This window comes from Danio rerio, chromosome 15, assembly GCF_049306965.1.
Source record: "Danio rerio strain Tuebingen ecotype United States chromosome 15, GRCz12tu, whole genome shotgun sequence".
In the NCBI taxonomy this organism is placed as follows: Eukaryota; Metazoa; Chordata; class Actinopteri; order Cypriniformes; family Danionidae; genus Danio; species Danio rerio.
In genome coordinates, this window is record NC_133190.1 from 32,393,944 (window position 1) to 32,416,715 (window position 22,772).

At 34.7% G+C, this 22,772-nt stretch overlaps 1 protein-coding gene across 1 annotated transcript in view; it reads right to left on the reverse strand.

The window, feature by feature from the left end:
* Window positions 1-1,917: 1,917 nt before the first annotated feature.
* Window positions 1,918-22,772, reverse strand: part of wscd1a (WSC domain containing 1a) — a 69,987-nt gene continuing 49,132 nt past the window's right edge. Inside the window, exons 5-9 of the mRNA XM_073923796.1 lie at window positions 20,301-20,422; window positions 14,784-14,955; window positions 12,216-12,380; window positions 9,029-9,229; window positions 1,918-7,505 (exon numbers count right to left, since the gene is read on the reverse strand). Of these exons, the coding sequence (XP_073779897.1) occupies window positions 7,153-7,505; window positions 9,029-9,229; window positions 12,216-12,380; window positions 14,784-14,955; window positions 20,301-20,422 (1,013 nt within the window). The 3' untranslated portion in view covers window positions 1,918-7,152. The remainder of the gene's footprint in view (window positions 7,506-9,028; window positions 9,230-12,215; window positions 12,381-14,783; window positions 14,956-20,300; window positions 20,423-22,772) is intronic.

The window sequence follows — 22,772 nt, forward strand, 5'->3', positions numbered from 1 at the left end:
CATGATTTTCAAAGTAGTCGTGTCACAGATGTTTTCACACTGCATGACTATCTGGGCTAGCGTTTCGTCGCTGCTTTGTTTACACTGCAAGATGGATCGGTGACAGGGGGTTTCACACTGCATGACTTTACTATAGGAAGAATCGCCGACAACGTCGTCCAAACTACGTCTCACTGCCAAAAACACGTATTATATCTTTTGTTATTAACTACATAATGAGAAAGAAGCCTTTAATGGGGTAAAACATGTACATATTTGTTCACCTGGGTTTAAAGGGAATTAGCCGTTTCTCCTTAACGTTGATAATAAACTAATTTCTTTCTGTATTAAACGTCAAACAGACACGGTTGCTCCTGTGTCCGGTCAAACCTCCACTGGTTTTTCCTCCATTTCGTGGGTCCAAATAAACCGAAAAAGAGCGCTTTTAACTTCTCCCCCAGCCTCCCGCTGGCCTGCAGCAGGGAAACACACACGCACGCAAGTGAATGCCGCTCTCTCATTGGCTGTAGGCGATGGCTGATGTTATTTTCAGTCAAAACTCAATTCACACAGCATGATTTGAATCGCCGACAGCTCCAGATATTTAGCACGCCAAATATCTCGCAGGCATCGGCGACTCATCGGCGATTCTCTCAGATCGCGTCTTTGAAAGTTCATACTGTGTGATTGTCACTCACGTACACGAGCAGCGATTTGCCTGTGATTTCAGGCATTTGTCGGCGATTTCTCAAAATCTGTCGGCGAGCCGAAATCGGGGCTAAAATCACGCAGTCTGAACTAGGCATTAGTGTGCACACATGTCCAGATGGGACCAGATATGACATGAGGCAACAATATGGTTTCATTACCGCAAGTTTTTGATGTCAGCTTGGTGTGTCCTGGGCTTTAAGATCTACAATGTTAAATATCAAAATTAGTTTTTTAAAATGATCTCACTATAACCCAATCCCATTTCTAGCTCTTGCTTCATATGAGATCAACAATCACAATGGCTGTAGTTATTCCAGTTGCCTTGTTTTTTGGTATTTATCTTCAGAAAATCACTGAAGACAACGATATCATGTTATCATAATGATATAATTTGCCAAGAAGCTTATAAGTGTACTGTGCATTAACACTGTGGCCATAATTATCAATTTAAACACAAGAAAACACTGTAAAAAGGTCATTCCCAGCCACTAGACTTTTCTGACAAGGTATTCGAGTGTCATGAGTAACAGAATGTTGTGAGACTGCTATATAGGAGTTATTATAAGGGATCACTGAAAGCAAAATTTAGCGTTTTTTATTTTAGCATTTTTTTAAACATGACGGCAAAACATGAACACAGTTATGAATGTATTGAAACATATGCTTGTTTGTTGTAAAAATTCATAATAATGACAAAAAATACTAGTTTGTGCATCTCCTGACTTCCGTGTGCTGCCATTTTGCCATTGTAGATGGTGTATTCGGTGAAATTTTTTTACGCTTTGGTTTCGAGTGTGGTCCTGAAAAATCTGAAGGGATATCTATCCCGTCCCCTTAGCCCTACGCCTTCAAGCTAAAGAGAATTGGGACACCCCTACCCCTTCACGTGAACGTGCAAAACAAGGGGTTGGGGTAAGGGTAAGGGCTAAGGAGTAGAACTGGGATTGGGCCTTGCATTTAATCCTGAGGTTTGGGTATTACTACGTATACTGTATACAAGACATGCAGTAGTAATTCTGCTATATTCAGTAAGGCACTCAATACGTTTGGCACATTGCTTAAAAAAACATGAACAAATAATTTTAAGATGTTTTAGTCTCCCAGGCATCTGTCAGATTTATTTTCCTCAGAATATCTTAAAAGCGAGTCTTTGAAACATTCAAGTGGCTTTAAGCTCGGAAACAATCTTTTGTCACCACTTCTGAGAAGACGAGAAGAGACATCCGCTTGCATCATGAATTTTATTCCTCATGTTTTCAGAACAGCAGTAAAACCATGGGGTCCGGCCCCTGTTAATGGCATCCACGCATGTCCACAGCAGTCACAACCGACATCAATTGAGTCCAAAAAACAAAAACAGAACACTTGAGCTCGTTCCACCTTTTGTTCCTTTGCTCAAAGACAGCACAAAAAAGATTCTATTTACTGCTGTGCAAAGCTCAGCCAACATAATCAATTCATGAGGGAACTGATTATATATTTTTGTCTATGAAATGAGGCACATGAACACAACTTTTCACACACACACACTCAAAGAACAGCTCAGTGCTGTACATGTATTGATGTAGTGGATCTGTGCACTGTATACTGCAGCCACACCAAGATGCGCATGGAAATAAAAATCTCTTTCATTTAGACATTAATCTGTCACAGTTCTCCAGGCAAGACGCAATGACCTCAGCACCAGGCCTGCAGGAAATCACAGTGGGGGCGCCATGAAATTCATTTATAATTCATCCGGGCCACACAGCACTTTATTCTCCACGGCAGAGGCTTATAGAGACAACTTAAAGCCAGATCTGATATATTTCATTAAACCTCATATATGGCTCATTAATTATACTTGTGTTAAGCTCGCTGATGTAGATCTCTTTCCAAGACTCCATAGGGGCCAACATTGTAATTTATATTTATAAAGGCTTACAGGGGTTGCGCAAGCAAAAAAATTTTTTTGAGAGAAAGAAACTCACTCGTTGCATGTGCGTGATGATCTTCCAACCATCAGAATTCACACCGTATATGTCCGGCTTAACGGAGAAATCATTTTAAGCTCATTTTAATCAAATTAAACTTGCCAAGTGTGAACATCCTAAAAATACTTTCATTAACTCATCCAAAAAGACTCTTAAAAATGTGGATATTATGCACTACCTGACAAAATTCTTGTCTTCGATCCCAGTTGTAAGAGCAACAAATAATAACCTGACTTCTAGTTGATCCTTTGGAAAAGTGGCAGAAGGTAGATATTTTCGATGAATCATTCGTTGAACTGCATCCCAATCATCACAAATACTGCAGAAGACCTATTGGAATTCAAATGGAAGATTTTCATAGAAATCAGTCAAGTTTGGTGAAGGAAAAAAATCATGGTTTGCGGGTTACATTCAGTATGAAGGAGTGTGAGAAATCTGCAGAGTGGATGACAACATCAACAGCGTGAGGTATCAAGACATTTGTCTTGAATATTGCATTGAAAATCACAGAAGAAGGTAAGTTCTTTAGCAGGATAGCATTCCTTTTAATATTTCACATCAAAGTTCCTGCAAAGAATATCAAGGTGCTCCAGGATTGGCCAGCCCAGTCACCAGACATAAACATTATTGAGCATGTCTGGGGTAAGATAAAGGAGGAGGCATTGAAGATGAAACCAAAGAATCTTGAACTCTGGGAGTCCTGCAACAATGCTTTCTTTGCCATTCCAGATGACATTACTAATAAGTTGTTTGAGTCATTGCAGAGATGTATAGATGCAGTCCTCCAAGCTCATGGGAGTCATACACAATAATTATTCTTTTTCCACTGCACCATGACTTTATATTCTATACTGTACATCATTTCTGTTATGTGACAAGACCTTACTGCCGTAATTAATTAATTAAAACCAAGGCGTGATCATATTTTATTTTGGTAACAAAATAATCTAGAGGTCTTTGCCTTTCATGAAAGCCACTTCTAATACCAAATGATCAACTAGAAGTCAAGTTATATTTGTTGTTCCTAAAACTTGGATAGGCGACAAGACTTTTGTCAGGTAGTGTACAATGTCCTTTCTGCACAGCGACATGGTCTCAACCTATTGTTTACGATTGGTCTTCAAACCAGTGAAATGTATAAAGAATGTTTATTTAAAACTAGAAAATCTGGCTTTAAGTAAAGCTAATCGCTACGAAGCCACGGCTTAATTTCTAACAGTTAGAATTGTTTTTATTTAGCCTACACTGAATGGCGCTAACCGATTGATCTTTTGTGTGTCGTTGAATAACTCAGAGCCCCGGCGGGATTCGCCACCAGCCCTGCTGCGACATTGTCTGAATTTGCAGCTGATCCCAGTTTGGCAATGTGCAAAAGAGTATTACACCAGCGCTTAATCCAGACACATCTGGAGCATGCTGGCGGCGTGCTAATCAGCTCTGGGAGGATTAGCATCAGGCTAACGTCATTCCGCAAGGCAAGTCTTGTCTAGTCTAGTCCGGCTGAAAGCCTCCTCTCGTTTTAGAAGGAATCTCGCAGGAAGGGGACCGGCAACACTAGTTTGACTTTGATGTATGCTAAGTCTATTTGCCATGTCGTATTTTATTCTGATTTTGACTGTCTGTGAGGGAAACCTGGTTGTTATTTTGCTATAAAACCACCATAAACATGCTGCACTCTATATTTAGATTTGTAGTCAACCAAAAAAACTTTTTATTTCTTTTCATTCAAGTATCTTATCCCTTCTGGTCGTTGATATTGTTTAAGGTTATATCCATCTGCCATGCACTCTCAGAAATAAAGGTACGTGAGTTGTCACTAGAGTGGTACCTTTTTGAAAGGTATACATTTGTACCTAAAATGTCCATATTAATACCTCAAGGGTACATATTAGTACCTAGAAAGTACAAAAGTGTTTCTTTTAATTTTTTTAGATACTAATATATATCGTTGAGGTATTAATATGGACCTTTTAATTACAAATTTGTACCTTTCGAAAATGTACCACCCCAGTGACAGCTCACATACCTTTATTTCTGAGTTTGCTAATACATTAGACATCCTAGCACTTAAGATACTGGCTTTGTGAATAATCTGAATGGTCACTGCTAAGAAAAAAAAAGTCTTTGTGAAATAAGGGTGTAACAATACACGAAATCATAACAAAAAATGTTTAAAAAGGATCTTTTAGTTTGGTAGGAATATTTCCTGAATAAATACAGTGTTTTTTTGACCACTGCATGTTCAACTTAATTAGCAACTTCTAGATTTATAAATATTAATCAGTTGATATTGATTCCCAAATCCAAAGGAAGATCATTTAGTCTATTGAACATGTATTCTTTTGGATTAGATCTGAAAAATAGTTGAAGCTTTTAAAGCAACCACCCCAAACATTACATACAGGTACATTAGATTACCTGCTCCTATAGTTAAAGATAGCAGGGCATAAATGGCTTTTGATTTAAATGCCCATTTATATCATATTATTTAAGAAAGTATCACAGAAGCGCAAATTTAATAGATTTTTTTATAAAAACAAAATAATAAATATGTGATTAATAAAATGAAAATTTTACAAATTGAAAAAGACTATTACACTTTCTATATTTATTCATTTCCCTTCAGCTTAGTCCCTTATTTTTCCAGGGGTTGCCACAGCGGAATGAACTGCCAACTATTCCGGTGTTGTGACATTTTATCCTACCCATCAGATTATGTTGAGTATACCAACACTGTATTTGAATAGTTCTGAGGTTGGGGTTAGGGATTAGGTAGGTTAGGGCAAGATTACAGCTTCATATCACTCTACTCCACATTCAAATTTACGTTGGTAGCAAAATTTGATGGGTAACAAATTGAGTAATCAAAACGTGCTACCTACTTTTAGAACAGGAGGTAGGACAATTTGACAAGCTATATATATATATATATATATATATATATATATATATATATATATATATATATATATATATATATATATATATATATATATATATATATATATATATATCTTATCAACACACAGCACTGTTTTGTTCCCTAAATTTGAGCACCTTTAGGACTATCTTACTTTATATATAAGAAATTATTAAACCTAAAAAATAAACAGCCATTGAACATAACAGTCTGTGGTCTGGTGTTTGTAGCGGATATATTTTTTAATCTTGAAGAAAATAGTAATTACTAAATTTATTATAACTGAATTTATTTAAAAAGAATATTTCTGCTGTTCTGTCACACCTCTACATTATCAAAATAAAACAATGATGTTGTTATTGTATCCAACGGATTGTTATGATCTTCCACTCATGTCACATTAGTTCATGAGCAATTACATCTGTTGTTTATTAGGCCTCTTGTTGGTTTGTAGTTGAAGGATGCGATTAACCACTCAAGTATCCTCACAAAGGAGAAAGCAAACCTATTAAACCTCTGACTAGAGATGTTTTTGATTCTCATTTTAAATTTGTATCAAGTCTGATCTACAGACTGCCGATAAAACATGCATACGTTAAGCATACACTTTAAATATGTATGCTTTAGTACAGTTTACACGTTCTCATAGTTTTTTATTTATTTATTTAAGTGTTGATTATTATATCTAGAAATAAACAGCAATTGATTTGAATATTTTGGCCTCTGGTGTTAACCGTTGCTCCATTTATGCTTTATTTAAAAAAAAAAAAAAAAAAAAGCAACTGATGATGTTGTTATTGTGTCTGACGTGGTTATGATCTACCACTCACATTAGTTCATAAATGATTGCGGTTGTTGTTTATTAGGTCTCTCATTGACTTGTAGTTGAAGGATGCGATCAAGCACTCAAGTATCCTCACAAAGGAGTAAGCAAACCTATTTAACCTCTGACTACAGATATTTTTGATTCTCAGATCTGCCGGACTAAATTTGTATCATCAAGTCTGATTTACAGACTGCCGTTAAAACATACACACATTAGCATACACTTTAAATGTGTATGATTTCATTCAGTTTACACCTTGGCATAGTTTTTTTTTTTTTTTAATCAATTATTATATCTAGAAATAAACAGCAATTGATTTGAATATTTTGGACTCTGGTGTTAACCGTTGCTCTCTTTAAGCTTTATTGAAATGTTCAAAAAATAAAAATAAAAAAATAAAAACTATGCTGTAGTTATTGTGTCTGACATGTGGTTATGATCTACCACTCTCATTAGTTCATAAGTGATTGTGTTAGTTGTTTATTAGGCCTCTTATTGACTTGTGGCTGAAGGGTGTAATTAAGCACTCAAAGTTTCCACCCAAAGGAAAAAGCAAAACTTATTTAGCCTCTGACTAGAGATGTTTTTGTCAGGCTCTATTTTTATAATTAACAGTCTCTGATCTACAGACCGCCGTTAAAACATGACGGTCTCAAAGCGCACCAGTGGAGAACAGCACCGCATGCTGTTATTTTCAGCCTCAGTGTGTGAGTTTATCAATGAATGCTCTACTTGAGGACTTATCATCTAGGAAGGTATTCTTGTGGTAATCCAGAATGGTTGCTGGCTCTGAGAGCCTGGTCCACAGTGTTGATATAGCCATCTATCAGCCGCTTCATATCTGCGGTGAAGGGGTCGAAGGCGGGTCGTCGCGCACCTGAGCGCTTGAAGTGACCATCCTTGTTGCATTCGGCACAGAGGAGATGCTCTTCACTGACGCTGGTGTTGAGGAAAGAGGTGATGGATCGTAATGTTGGCACCAGCGATTGCTGCAGATCCTCATAATGCACCACCAGAAGCTGCTTTCCAAAGCGCAGCCAATCCAGCACATGAGAGGCCCACCAGGAGGCATAACTACCCACAAACTCTGGCCACTCTGGAAAGAAGAGAAAGCAGGACAGTGAAAAACATGACATTAAGGATTTGTCTTGTAGTACAGTACTACTGGCTAAGTAATGGTCAAATACTGAATATTGTTTTAAGTTAGAATTATGGAAAATGCTGTTTCTGGGTTGGTAAGAAATATTTATATTTGAACGTATTAACTAATATAAATGTGTTATTGTGTGTTTTATATTAATATTGAATAATAATAAATACATTAACTTTATATTGTTCAAAAGGTCATTTAAAAACCAAGAGAACCAATTAAATTTTCATTTCATTCATTCATTTTCTCGTCGGCTTAGTCCCTTTATTAATCCGGGGTCGCCACAGCGGAATGAACCGCCAACTTATCCAGCAAGTTTTTACGCAGCGGATCCACTTCCAGCTGCAACCCGTCTCTGGGAAACATCCACACACACACACATTCACACACACTTATTTGTTTTATTTCGGCTAGAGTAAAACAAATTTTTTATTTTTTTAAAACCATTTTAAGGTCAAAATTATTAGCCCCTTTAAGCTATATTTCTTTTTCCGATAGTCTACAAAACAAACCATCATTACACAATAACTTGCCTAATTACCCTAACCTGCCTAGTTAACCTAATTAACCTTTAAATCTCACTTTAAGCTGTATAGAAGTGTCTTGAAAAATATCTAGTCAAATATTATTTACTGTCTTCATCGCAAATATCAAATAAATCAGTTATTAAAAATGAGTTATTAAAATATTATGTTTAGAAATGTGTTGAAAAATAAATACTAAAACAAAAATAATTGATCAAAAAGAACTATATAGTTGCAAGAACACGTTTTTAAATAAAATTAAATTTAAACATCTCACAGACAACAAAAAAAACTAAAAACTAAATAACACTTAATAATACAGTTGAAGTCTGAATTATTAGGCCTCCTAAATTATTGGCCCCACAGTATATTTTCCCCCAATTTCTCTTTAAGGGAAAGAAGTTTTTTCCTGCACATTTCTAAACATAATAGTTTTAATAACTAATTTCTAACTGATTTCTTTAATCTTTGCCTTTTATCTTTCTTTTATCTATTTTAGATATTTTTCAAGATACGAGGTTTCAGCTTAAAATACCATTTAAAGGCTTGACTAGGTTAATTAGGTTAACTAAGCAAGTTAGGGTAATTAAGCAAGTCATGGTATAAGGATGGTTTGTTTAGTTGACAATGGAAAAAAAGTATAAATTAAGTGGGCGAATAATTTTGACCCTTATGTTTTTGAAAAAAAAAAAACATTAAAACATTAAATACAACTTTCTCCAGAAGAAAAAACATATTATAGGAAATACTGTGAAAAATTCATTGCTCCATAAAGCATAATTTGGGAAAACTTTGAAAAAGAAATTCACAGAAGGGCTAATAGTTTTGACTTCAACTGTACATAATATTACCAAAAATCACCCTGACAGAAATAGTGTCTCATTATGATATATCCAAGTCCCAGTGCCTGCGGAGCTCAACTGAACAAAGAGATGCCCATAATACCTTTGCCCTTCCAGTGCTGATCAGAAGCGTAGCCCAGATGCCCAGCACACTTGCGGTTGAACTCGGCCATGAGCGATCGGTAGGGGTTTCTTATCAACAGTATTGCTGAGTCATACATCTCTATATCCCGCTGGCCGCTCTCATGTGTCTTCACGCAGATGGTTCGTCCGCTCTTCCAGTAATCTTTCTCACCCTTGAAGCCTGCACAGTAGGAGGAGAAGCGGATTAGAATACAGCCAACTGCATGCCTCTCCATCCAAACACATACACTCCAAAAACGCCATAAGAAAAAGGCTGTTCTAATCCAGGCATGGGCACCGCAGACCCCCTCCAGCCAATGTGCGTCAGGTTTCTGTGATGGATTTGAAAAGGCACAGTGACTTTCAAGCAGGTCGAGTTCTTTAATGGTAGAGAGAAAAAAGAAAAAGAATTGCTCAATAAAGTTTGGCATTTGATAGAGAACAGAAGGTCAGCTGTGCCCAAATGTGCATTATCAAAGTCATCTCAAATAGCTGTGCAGAAGCAGAAAAATCTGAAATTCTGGAAAAGAAAAAGAGTTTAAACTTCATACAAACTCACTATAGAGGACTCTGCTCCATTATTTATCTATTATTATTCATTATTGAAGGTGACATTGTGGCTCAGTGGTTAGCACTGTCGCCTTACAGCAAGAAGGTTGCTGGTTCGAGTCCTGGCTGGCTCAGTTGGCCATTTCTGTGTGGAGTTTGCATGTTCTACCCGTGTTGACATGGGTTTCCTTCGGGTGCTTTGGTTTCCCTCACAGTTCAAAGACATGCAGTATAGGTGAATTGAATAAACTAAATTAGCCATGTGAATGAGAGTATATGGATGTTTCCCAGTACTGGGTTGCAGCTGGAAGGGTATCCGATGTGTAAAACATATGCTGGAAAAGTTGGTGGTTCATTGCGCTGTGGTGACCCCTGATGAATAAGGAAGGAAAATGAATGACTATGTCAAATAATTTTTTTTGAGCTGTAGTTGAGTACATTTTGCCTAATTTTGGTTATGATGCATAACAGTTAAACAGATAATCAGTCAAAATTCTTAAAATCAATCCCAGTTATCCCAAATTATATATATATTTTATATATATCACATTTTCTTAATGCAGAGACAGTGTGTGGTTGTAATATGGGGTAAAAAGTGAATAAAAAAATTAATCTTATTTTATACTTTCATAAATAATAGATAACCGCTAACACTAAACAAAATCAAACAATATTCAGGAATTTAAAATTATTTATTTTGTGCATTTTCAATTCTGTGAATTTCCCATTCATTTTCCTAATCAACTGGAATCAGATACTGTATAATAAATGTAAAACTTGCCATAAACTGGATCCATTACTAATGTAAATGAATGCAAAATGCTTAAATGTGATAGGGAACATCTGCTTCTGTTGCAGTCAGTTTTTTAAATGACTAACCGAGTTGACAATAACAGAGTTGACATTTACCACCATTTTGGGATTTAGGTCAAGATGCTAACCTGTAACTCAGGGGTGTTCCTGGAGGGCTGCAGCCCTGCAGTTTAGTTCCAACCCTGCTCTAACACACTTACCTATAGGTTTCAAACAAGCCTGAATGACTCAATTAGTACAATTAGGTGTGTTTAATTAGGATTGGAAGTAAACTAAAGCTGCGGTCATACTGCACTTCTCTCCTCATATGCACGTGAATGCGTCAGACTGGAAACGTAAGCTTGTGCATCAAGTTTCACAGTTCGAGTTTGTTGAACTCTGACCTGCAAAATCGCATCACTTGACTGCATCAGACCAATCGAGGATCAAAACATAACCTCTCTGAACAGAAAATTTAAATATGGACCAATCACTCGCTTTTTTAATGTCTAATCATCCTGTTTAATCCCGCCCCTTTTCGCAGTGTCGTACTACAGAGTTTCGCAAGTTCACCGCAGCTTTAGTTTGACACCTGTGCTTTAACCAAATGCCACATGTAAAGTCTAAAACAGACTTTTATGCTTTATTCAAATTCACTCAGATACAGTATATTTTTTATTACTTAATATCTACTTAATTAATATGTTGGGTGTAATATTGGTGTAACATTTTCTCAAATGAATAAGAAAAAAATAATGACATGCCTCAATGACTTCTAGAGTTTCCCATCAAAGGAAGTGACATCCCTTAGAGCAAGTCACATTCTCATGGAGCAAGTCACTTATATATAAAATAGATGCTATATGCAAATAGTAAACATGCAAAAATATTAAACATAATAAAAAATGGCATAATAACTGGCATAATGACTTATGGCATAATAACTGAAGCTGAATGTGTGGTTCAAGAGACACATATAGTCAAAAATAGATATAATGGGAGTATTTATCATTTGTTTAATTTATATACTGTTTCATTAAAATTTTTGTTTTTTATAAAATATACCAGCGATTCTAAAATCATCCATAAACACCATAAAGGTCAAGCCAAAATAAATTGAAAATTTAATGAAACTAGCTGCATTTAGCCTATAAAAACGTAAATCAAATAAAAATATAACTGTATATACTGTTTCATTAAAATTTTTGTTTTTTATAAAATATACCAGCGATTCTAAAATCATCCATAAACACCATAAAGGTCAAGCCAAAATAAATTGAAAATTTAATGAAACTAGCTGCATTTAGCCTATAAAAACGTAAATCAAATAAAAATATAACTGTATATACTGTTTCATTAAAATTTTTGTTTTTTATAAAATATACCAGCGATTCTAAAATCATCCATAAACACCATAAAGGTCAAGCCAAAATAAATTGAAAATTTAATGAAACTAGCTGCATTTAGCCTATAAAAACGTAAATCAAATAAAAATATAACTGTATAAATATGATAACTTGTTATTTTGATTTGAATAGGCAAATCCAATAATATTAACAATCACATTTTCCATGCAGAATGCAACTAATTTCATACTGTTATGGTGGCACATTAAGCTTTGGTTAAATGCCCACTTTCCATTAGAGACATTGGCCTGTTTATGTGAATGAGAGAAACCAGATAGCTATTATGATGAATTCATCTCATCCAATAACTGTGCAATAATATTTTTCAGACTGGCTTGATTTGCTGGAAAGTTGCCTCCAGCATGCATGGTTTTGGACTGGAAAGATTCCTCATTTCTGACAGCGTGATGATGGCATTACCTCTATTGTAGAGGGTGCCGTCGAAGTAGTAACTGCCTGTGTAGTAGCCGGTGGCGAGCTCAATCAGGTGCCTGACCCAGGTGTTTCCAGCTCCAGGAAAACTGGACAGAGCCACCAGTGTGCTTGACTTCTCAGGCAAAAACCTCTTATCTGTGCATCTGGAATCTAGAAAATAAAAAATACATTTCGAATAATCATTTACCACTTAAATATGGGTAAGAAACTACAGTTTCAGTATATAAACAACCATATTTTTTTGTTATATAGCATATTCAGTTAATATAAGTTAATTGCAAAATAAATATTTAATCAAATAGACAGTATATGTATGACTTTATTGAAATAAATAGCTTGGAATAAAGGGACTAAGCCGAAAAAAATTAATGAATGAATAAATAGCTTGAAGGCCTACATAAGCAATTTAACATTTATGATGCTGTGCTTTATTTCTGGCTGTGTAGCACCTACAGCTCTACTGAAAAATCAATGTTAGGTAATGTAACAATGATTAGGTACAGTGACACTTATTAATCTTCTCTCTTGAATGTTTTGTAAATTTGGTCAATAAAATAATCGATATATACAGGGATCAGAAAAGATCAGTGAGTCAGGATTCGAACTCAAGATGCCTGAACCACAGTGGCAAAAAATAAAGGCAAGATAAATATATTTTAAGGTTTTAACTATAACTGGATAACTTTAGTAATGATATTTGTCACTTACTCTGCTTATTTGAACCTTTGTTGCTTATTTGAACCTTTATCAGATCATACTTTTATTGATTTTTTAGTTTTTTATACTTTGTAGATCATGTTTTTGATTGGATTTTAAATAAGCAATGTAAAAAAAAAAAAACAAAACTGAATTTGTGTATAAAAGCTAGTTTATTGATGCTGCATGATAGAATAATATTCACTGAACACGGATTGTCTCCATTCAACAAGCCAGTATTGGTTTTCACATTTATATGAGCAACATCACACGCGTAGCAGTGCCTTGTGCCTTAGTGTCCCACCAGTAAAGAAATACAGCCACATTGCACTGCTACGAGTGTGAACTACTTCCTTCAGCCATTCAGTCACATATGCAGCTTACATCAGAACAGCAGAAACCTTTGCTACCTCACTGACAACACTTTAGAGCTATTTGAATGATTCTCTAGCATGTCTAAAGTGATCACAAAACAGGTGATTTTGTTCGCATTTTAAGATTTTAAGGCTGAACTGCATGAAATGCCATCAGTCTACAGAGATTTCCCAGTATTTCTCTATCGTAATCGGGAGATCACACTAATTAACCCTAAAAAAGCCAAAGCAAGGCAAACACTACTAAATTGCTGTTGTGTGTGCGATAAGAAAAAATGCTAAACACATGCGGGCATTTCTTCTTTCTTTTTGTTTACTGAACTAGTCTGCAGTATCTTACACTCACCACACTACAATTACTAAGGTATAAATACAGCACTACATGATACAAAATAGAGAGATCGATTTAGAAAGTCACTTACCAGTTTTATAATTATTTGATCAGCTGTAGTTTAAAATTACGCTGTATTTTTCCTCCTCTAAGGGCTTATTATGTAGTCTCTTTAAAAAAGATGTCAGGCATCTTTGGTCTGCTCAATGACAGGCTAATGGCTCTGATGGTCTCTCAGAAATTATAAATATATAAAAATAGGTACTCTACGTATAAATTAACTGCATAATTGAAATCTAAACAACTATATTTTCCACTAAAAAGCCTCAAAAGTAGTTTATGTTGTCCAACAGCAGCAATATTTGTGAAATTGTAGATTGTCCTCTGCTTGTTGCTAAATGTGAGCAGAGTAACAACGGTGAAGGGACGAGTGGACGAGTGCTGTTACTGGCAGAATATCTGATTCAAGAATATATATATATGTGTGTGCATGTGTGTGTGTGTGCATGTGCGTGTGCGTGTGTGTGTGTGTGTGTGTGTGTGTGTGTGTGTGTGTGTGTGTGTGTGTGTGTGTGTGTATATATATAAGAAAAAATGTTTCTCAAGCAAAAAAATCTTCATATTAAAATGACTCAGATTTGCCATCAAATGAATAAATGTAAAATATATTGGTGCAATTATCTAAAAATTTTTCCCATAATGTTATAGTCTTTAAAATGGATCAAATAAATAATTATATTTATTTATCTGTTTATTCACTCATTTGTTCAATTGATCTGTCAAAAGCAAAAATTTCCACTAGTTAGCAACCCAAACCCGCTCACAAAGGCACAAGCTGTTCAAGACACAAGCTGTTCATTCCTTTCAGCCTTCCTTAATATTTTTTAAGCAGCCTCAGATATGTGGGTACTTTACAGATATGTGGGTGCCCTTAGGCTATTATTTGTTGCTGGCAAGCTAAGCATACCAAAAGGCCATTGACTTTTACATTCTTTCATGAACTCCCAAAGAAAAAGCTTGCAGCTGAAGCAGGAACAAGTTTAATTCTACCACATATCTCAAGGCTGAAGAGCTCAGTGTGAGAAGAATAAACCTGTGTGAGGAGGGTAATGTGAGCACAGAGCTATTTATTAAGAGCAACGAGGGTCTTACCTTGAACAGGTGTCTGATAGACCTGGAGAAATAGCTGATGGGAGCTCTGGGTGGACAGACTGCTGTTTTCTACAGCGCAGAGCTCCTCTTTTAATGGCTCGTGAAGGGTGAATCGAGGAGTGGCGAAACCACAAAAACAGTCCGGCTTCCTGACCAGGGCCAGAGGAAACTCCTGAAAACACAGAGGGAATATGCTGTCAATCAGTCCCGGCAGGATTTGTAATGCAAAATCAAGCAAAATTCATGAGATTAAAAAAAAATATATACAGTGTCTATAAAAATGGAATTTATTCATATAGTGCATTTATTGTGTATGGCCATACACCCAAATTGCTTCACAATCATGAGGGGGGTCTCTCCACACCACCACCAGTATGCAGCATCCACTTGGATAATGCGACAACAGCCACAGGACATCGGCGCCTGTGCGCTCATCCCCACACTAGCTATAAGTGGAGTAGAGAGATGGAGCCAATACAGTAGATGGGATGATTGGGAGGCCATGATGGGGAAGGGTTGAAGGAGGGTATTTGGCCAGGATACTAGTGTTACACCCCTACTCTTTACGAGAAGTGCCATATGATTTTAATGACCACAGAGAGTCAGGACCTTGGTTTAACGTCTCATCCGAAAGACAGCACTCACTGACAGTATAGTGTCCCCTTCACTATACTGGGGCATTAGGACTCAGACTACAGGTTGAGTGCCCCCTGATGGCCTCACTTACACCACTTCCAACAGCAACCTAGTTTTTCCAAGTGGTTTTCCATCCAGGTACTGACCAGGCTCCGACCTGCTTAGCTTCAGTAAGTAACCGGTCTTGGGCTGCAAGGTGATATGGCTGTGGCCATCAAAAAATCATCAAACCACTTTGAAATAATTACTGTATTTGTAATACAGCCTAAAATCAAATCATCACATTCCAAATAACTTTTAAATCTTTTGGTTTAGAAGGTGTGAATTTTCACAGGATATGATGAGTTTCTATAGGCACTGTATATTTTATCAAATTTTCCACAAATTGGCGGATCATTCCGCTGTGGCGACCCCGGATTAATAAAGGGACTAATCCGGAAAAAAAAAAGAATAAATAAATGAATTTCCACAAACTTTGGGCAAAATTAAGTCCTGCTCACACTGCAATTTCAGCCATGAGTTAGACAAATTTGGTGAATCCTAAAAGATTCCTGCAATTCTAAGCTACAATCTGTGGCCTTTGATCATGGGTTTGATACCGTATCGCCACTTAATAGCTGTTGCCGTAAGTGTCAAACAAAGAATCAATCGAAGGGTTGAATCTGATGACGCAATGAGCACAACAACTTCAAACCAATGTGGGAAAATGTCAAAACAGCTTTTTTTTTGTTCTATTATTGAGGATGCTGCGAGCAATATGACCACTACAGTGTGTGGATGTTTGAAGTATCATGTCAGAATGGAGGATAGTGAATTTGTTAAGAATGGATGATGTTAATCACCAGGTGAGTTTTGTTGTGTGTCCCTGTTTTGCTTGTCTTGGTTGTCATTAAGTCAGACATTATGACAACCGAGATCTTCCACATATTGTATATAGATCTTTCGTGCAGTCTGACAATCTGCAATCATTTAGGATTCTTAAAAAACAAACACAAAAAACAATCCCTCCATGTGAGCCAAGCTTTAGACACATTACATGACATTACTGCAACTTCCATTTATTGATTTGATCACTCAACTTTTAGTTGGTTCAAGTAGGCATCTGTCACTCCTAGTTAGTGTAGGGTATCTCTGCAAACCCATTCCTGTGGTAAATGAACTCTCTTTCTCTCACACACACATAGACACATGCCTTCAATCAACCCGTTAAGTTTTGTGTTGTTTTCTTTCATAATACTATTTTCTAAACCAGTTTTGCTTAGCTTTTGCAAAAACTAGACAAATATTGCAACTTGGTGCACTTATGTATATGGTCACAAATCTAAATCTATTGTTCTTGCACAATAATTTAGCAGTCTAGTAACATAAACTGCATATTGATACAGTTTATCACTCTAAATCCACCCCCTTCAAATGTTATCACACTATTGAATGGGTGTTATCAGTGGTTATCAGATGATAGATATGGGCCAGTAGGGGCCTTCTGTGTCTACTAGTAGGTGCAGAAGGCTGTTATCATCGATCAACATGGTTAATCAGGTATACTAATAGAGAAGACTCCAGATTCAAATCTGTTTTTACGTTACTGTGAGGATTGGGTTTAGGGTTGGGGTAGGGGTAGACGTTAATAAAAAACAATTAATGGGAAATTTAATAAATAATTTAAACAATTCTCGTGGTTAATCAGATATACCAATAGTGAAGACTCCAGATCTGTTTTTACATTACTGTGATGGTTGGGGTAGGGGTAGACACTAATAAAATGGGAAATTCCATAAATAATAAAAATCATTCTGGCCGTTGCCGTATATGATCTACAGCTGATTAACCATGAGGTTAAATGATAATAGCCTTCTGAGCCTACTAGTAGTGCTGGAGTGCAACAAAGCATGACCATCTGATAGAAAGGGCTCAAATTATACCGCAATCAAAGCAATAACGTGTCAGAGAGGACTGATTACAGACTGAATGTGGGCTCTTCAGGGACACATTCAAGTTTAAAGGCCATATTTACTGACAGCTTGAGGATCGCAAACCCACCCTAAATTTCATTCTCAACAGAGATCTGGCCAATATTTGTATTTTTATGGTATTACATTTCCATCCAGGCAGCAGTATAACTTAAGTAAAAGAAAAAGAAAAAACAGTCAAAATTAAGGACCTGATGGGGTCTGAGAATTCTGTAAAAACTAACAAGAAAAATGTGAATATGTCATAACTTAAGCCTAATTTTTAAAACGATGTTATCTTTGGAGTTTAGATATGACAGAAGAACTTGTGACTGAGAAACTGCAAAGTTAAATCAATATATAAGAGCAAAGCTTTTAGCAGATTAATCATTATCTAAACTGACAAAACTGTAATGATATGAAGCTCAAAAAACATGCAAACCAACAAAAATGACTTTGTTCACCTTTGTTTTCCATGCCAGTTCAGGGCACAGACAATAAGATGTTTGCGTGTCACACTGCTGAACTAATAAGCAATATGTCATACTGCCCATAGTAAACACACACAACCTGACCTGGCACTAAAGAGAAGAAATAGATGATCAAAATTGGTTTTAGTTTTTTGGTGCACAAAAGTGTTCTTGGAGCTTCAAATTATTACAGCTAAACTACTGAAGTCACATGTAATATTCTGTTCCTTTTCTGGAATTTGAACATCTCAGAAGCACACATATGGAGGACGAGAGAGCTCTCAAATTGCATCTAACATATCTTAATGGTTGAGTTAAAAAAATGTGATGCTTTGTTTGGTTATTTTTAACATTTATTGGGTTATTTATTAATAACTAAACCAGTTGAGTTATATATTTGGTGCTTTGTTGGGTTATTTTTAGCCTTTGTTTGGTTTATTATTTAATAACTCAACCATTTAGGTTAAATATTTTGAATTTTAACAGTCAACTGATTTAACTGACACAGAACAGCTATATTAAGTAATGTTGTTTTTGCATTATAAAGTTTATTTAAGGTCTAACCAGGGACGAATTTAAACAATAAGCAAGGTAAGCGGCCACTTAGGGCCCCAGGAAATCTGGGGGCCCCAATAAATATCTAGAAGTTTAAATTATACCTATATATATATATATATATATATATATATATATATATATATATATATATATATATATATATATATATATATATATATATATATATATATATATATATAAAACATTGTTTTCTACAATATTTTGTGTGGTAAGAGTTAAACAAATACAATTTTAACGTAATTAAAAATATTATTTAATATACAATGAAATATAATATTATTATTATAATGCAATGTTTTTTAATAATACTATTAAAAAATAAAATATCCATTATGGAACAGTCCAGCATATATGTATTATTTTTTGTTGTAAATTAATAAAAAAAAAACTAATCATTTAAAATGTAGAGCTTGCATTAATTTAAAATGTTGAAAAGAAGCTTGAGTGATATAAAAAAAAAAACAGCAAAAAAAAAATCACAAAATCTGGGTCTAACACTGTTTTTTTTTTTTTTTTTTAAGGAAATGTTAAACATATTTGAGATATTCGGCCATTATGTTCACCTTTAGGACTAAAAAGAGACATCAACCCAATAATAATAATAATTTATTGTATAGTGGTTAAGTCACTTTTTGGCAAAGTAACCCAACAAATTATTTATTTTTGTAATCCAAATTCTTGGGATAACCCTAACAACTCAATGGATTGGGTAAAAATAACCCAACAGCAGGTTATTTTATTAAAAAAAAAAAAAAAAATATATATATATATATATATATATATATATATATATATATATATATATATATATATATATATATATATATATATATATAAGACTACGCTTTGTTGACAATATTGGGTCAATCAATAATGTTGCATGACACAAACTGTGACTAACTGTTTTATTATGTGATCACTATTGATTTGTCTGTTTACAGATTGTATGTTAAGAGTATTTATGCATTTGTAACCTAATCCACAGCAGAGTCCGTCAATAGTACACATACCAACGTTCCTGGAAAATTACTGGTAAATTACCACAAGATCATGTATGAAAAGTCTGTTTAAAAAACTGTTAAATGTATTATGACAATTTTCCAGAATGAAAAGTTGTAAGATAAACATTAAATTGCTGGATTTCTGCTAATTAAAAATTCAGCACTTTTTTATCAAAAAGGTAATTTTGATAATTTTATGAAGTAGATTTTTACTATTTAAAGTGTAAAGTTAACCTATATAATTAAATTGTATGTATATAATCTTCTTGTAGACTTATTTACCATTAGAGTAATCAAAGTATATGTAAAGTTAGAAAGGAGAGACAAACTAGAAAGGTGTCACAAGCATGCATGAGAAAAGAGGCAACACCTGTTGAAACAGTTAAGTATAGACGGACAAGATATATAGTAGAAACGTCTATTTTGGAGGTTGAAACTAGTTTTGAATGTATGTGACAAATGTAGATCTATGTGAAAAACAGCTGAAAAAGACTTGGCTGATTATTGAAGAAAGAAAAGTGTGATACATTTATTCTTATTAGCAGCTAAATAAGCATATAGACTGTTAAATACACATGTAAAAGTGTACATAAGTGGGTGCACAGCAGTCTTTTCAAACTTTGTCTTAGATGAAACGTACAAGATGAATATGCAAAACTGTTAGCCATTGATAAAAGTGCTAGAAAAACTTTGTATCAGCCTTGTCATTAGACTGCAGTCTAAAGATAATTTATCCTGTTTAATAAATCCCTTCTGAGTCCCGAAACAAACAGAATGTGCTGAGAAAAAGGAATCAAATATCAGATGTGAGCGTAGCAGAGCGAGAACTACAGCAGAACCAATGGCATGAATCTGCTATTGATATAATGAAGAGAGTCTGACCTGATCCATGCAGGTCTGAATGCACCACTGCGAGGTGAGGTTTGGCTGGACGGCGTGAGCCAGGGACGCTGCGGTGGTGTTGTCAGGTTTTTTGAAACAGCCTCGGTAGCGCACGTTCCTGTCTGAAAGCACAGATAAATGCAGAACATGCTGATTGACAGGAGGAAAATAATGCAGGAATGAGATTTTGTGCTCAATTCATCGCTGTAAGGTCTGAAATGCTACAGTGAAAGCGTAATTAAGTATAAGACGCTGAAAAAAAACTCAGACCTTTAAAAAAATTTCATACAGTTCAAGGAAACTGGCTGTATGGGTAATGAGTGAAAAGCAAAATAGCCACATTTCACAGAAATAGGAAACTGCGCTTTCTTATACTGTATGAATAAACTCTGCTTTTTTTTACATGACGTGCTTCAGATTTTTTCCTAAACCCTTTTCAGACACAGCTGCACATTTCTTTCAGCAGGTGCTCTTGAATAGAGAGAAATGCTTTTGCTTCTTGCTTTCAAATGGCTTTTGATTTTGAAACTTTGATAGTAGATGAACACAACATAAATATTAGTAATATTTTTATGGCTTTAAAACAAGTATTGATCCATACTCATACTAATATGATATGGTTCTTTGAAAAAGATTCATTATTTTCTGTTAATACCAAATATAAAACATTTGTCTGGTGTAATGTTTTTGTTGAAACTGGAAATTTAAAACACCTGGATTATCTAAATTACTAATTATTTATTATTATTTATTTAAAGTTTCAATGTATATACCAATATATCAATATATAGAACAGGACAATTATCAAATAATTAACATGTAAGACAAAAACTACAAAAAGCTAAAATTAAAAACAGAAAATATTAAAGGTGCAGTAGGAGATTGTCTTCAGAAGCTTTTTTTTGTTGTGCTGGTTGAAAGTCTCTTCACAGTCCAATAGTAATGATGACAGTAAATGATCTAAATGTGTTTATATGTATTTTTATATTCTGGGTAAAAAAAATAAATAAATGCTCATCCAATTAAATAGAGTCGGACCGACATCTCCCATAATTCCGATAAGCAGGTCAGACTGTACGTCAGCAAATGTAGATTCGGACTTCTGCGCATCTGTTCACGCAGATCCGCCATTCACGCATGCCCGTCTGCATAAGCGGCCGCGCGGTCACGAGACAGACCGGGAGAAATAAAATGCTGAATTGAAACTTTTAAAAACCTGAATCAATATTGGAGTTACTTTAGCACGCTGGAGGAAGGACGACACCATGGCTGAAGTATTACTGTTAGAAAGGTAATGTTCTGTTTTAAAACTATTTTAGTCAGGCTGAGCTTATGTTAGATTGTGTTGTTATGAATGACTTATATGCACAGACATGTTGTTCAGCCACTGAAATCTCCAGGTGAACGATTGATGTGATTATTTTCAGTTTCATAAGGTCCTTTTACAGCATCCATAAAGATTTATAGATAGATTTATATTTAGTTTAACAACAAAACATCAGAAAATAGTGCTATTTCGCCCTTACCTGCTTTATTGAGCTGATGTTGTTTTTATATTCACATTGGGTCATTTTTGAACAATGACAGCCTTCCTGCTTACCATGCTACTCTGAATATTCGCTCTGAAATAGCATGTAAGTGTGGCTTAATAATAAATGTAATTCCTGCACGGCGCTGGCACTAACTGGCGAATGACATGAACTAGTGGGTTGTCTGTCTGCTGTTGTGACGCAGTGCGCGGGTTTGCGATTTCATTGGGTGTGGCTTTGAATCACAGTCCCTCCCCGCCATCCAAAGATAATATGCTAAGCAGTTAGCATTTTGGCAGATCACATACTGCACCTTTAACTATTAATAAATAATACAAAAATTATAGTTTTCAACAAATTCAATAAACTTTTCATAAATTAAAAGAAGAAAAAATTATAATTTCAATTAAATTAATTAAATAAGTTAAGATAAAAATGTAAATACAATTTTTACTTATTTATATTTAATATTTTATGTATATTAAATTCATTATGCATTATTTTTAACAAAATAAAATAAAATAAAGTTAAATTAAATTAAAAACCAAGCGTGCACCAAGAGGACATCTATGAATTCATGAATTTTTGAATTATGAATTATGCACTATTTATGAATAAAATAAAATAAATGTAAAAACTAAGCATCCACCAACAGGACATATATAATTTTTTTTTTTTGTTAAAATTTAATGTTTGATGTATATTTATTATGTATTATTTATAAATAAAATCATATAAAGTTCAATTAAATTAAACTTAATTGAATAAAAAATTAAAAACTTATTTACTTACAAACATATTTATTTATTTATTTATTTATATATATTATTTTATTTGTTTATTTATTTCTTTATATATTTATTTAATTATTTATTTAATTATTTAATTATGTTTAATATTTTATGGGAATTATACTTATTATGTATTAATAAATTAAATTAAA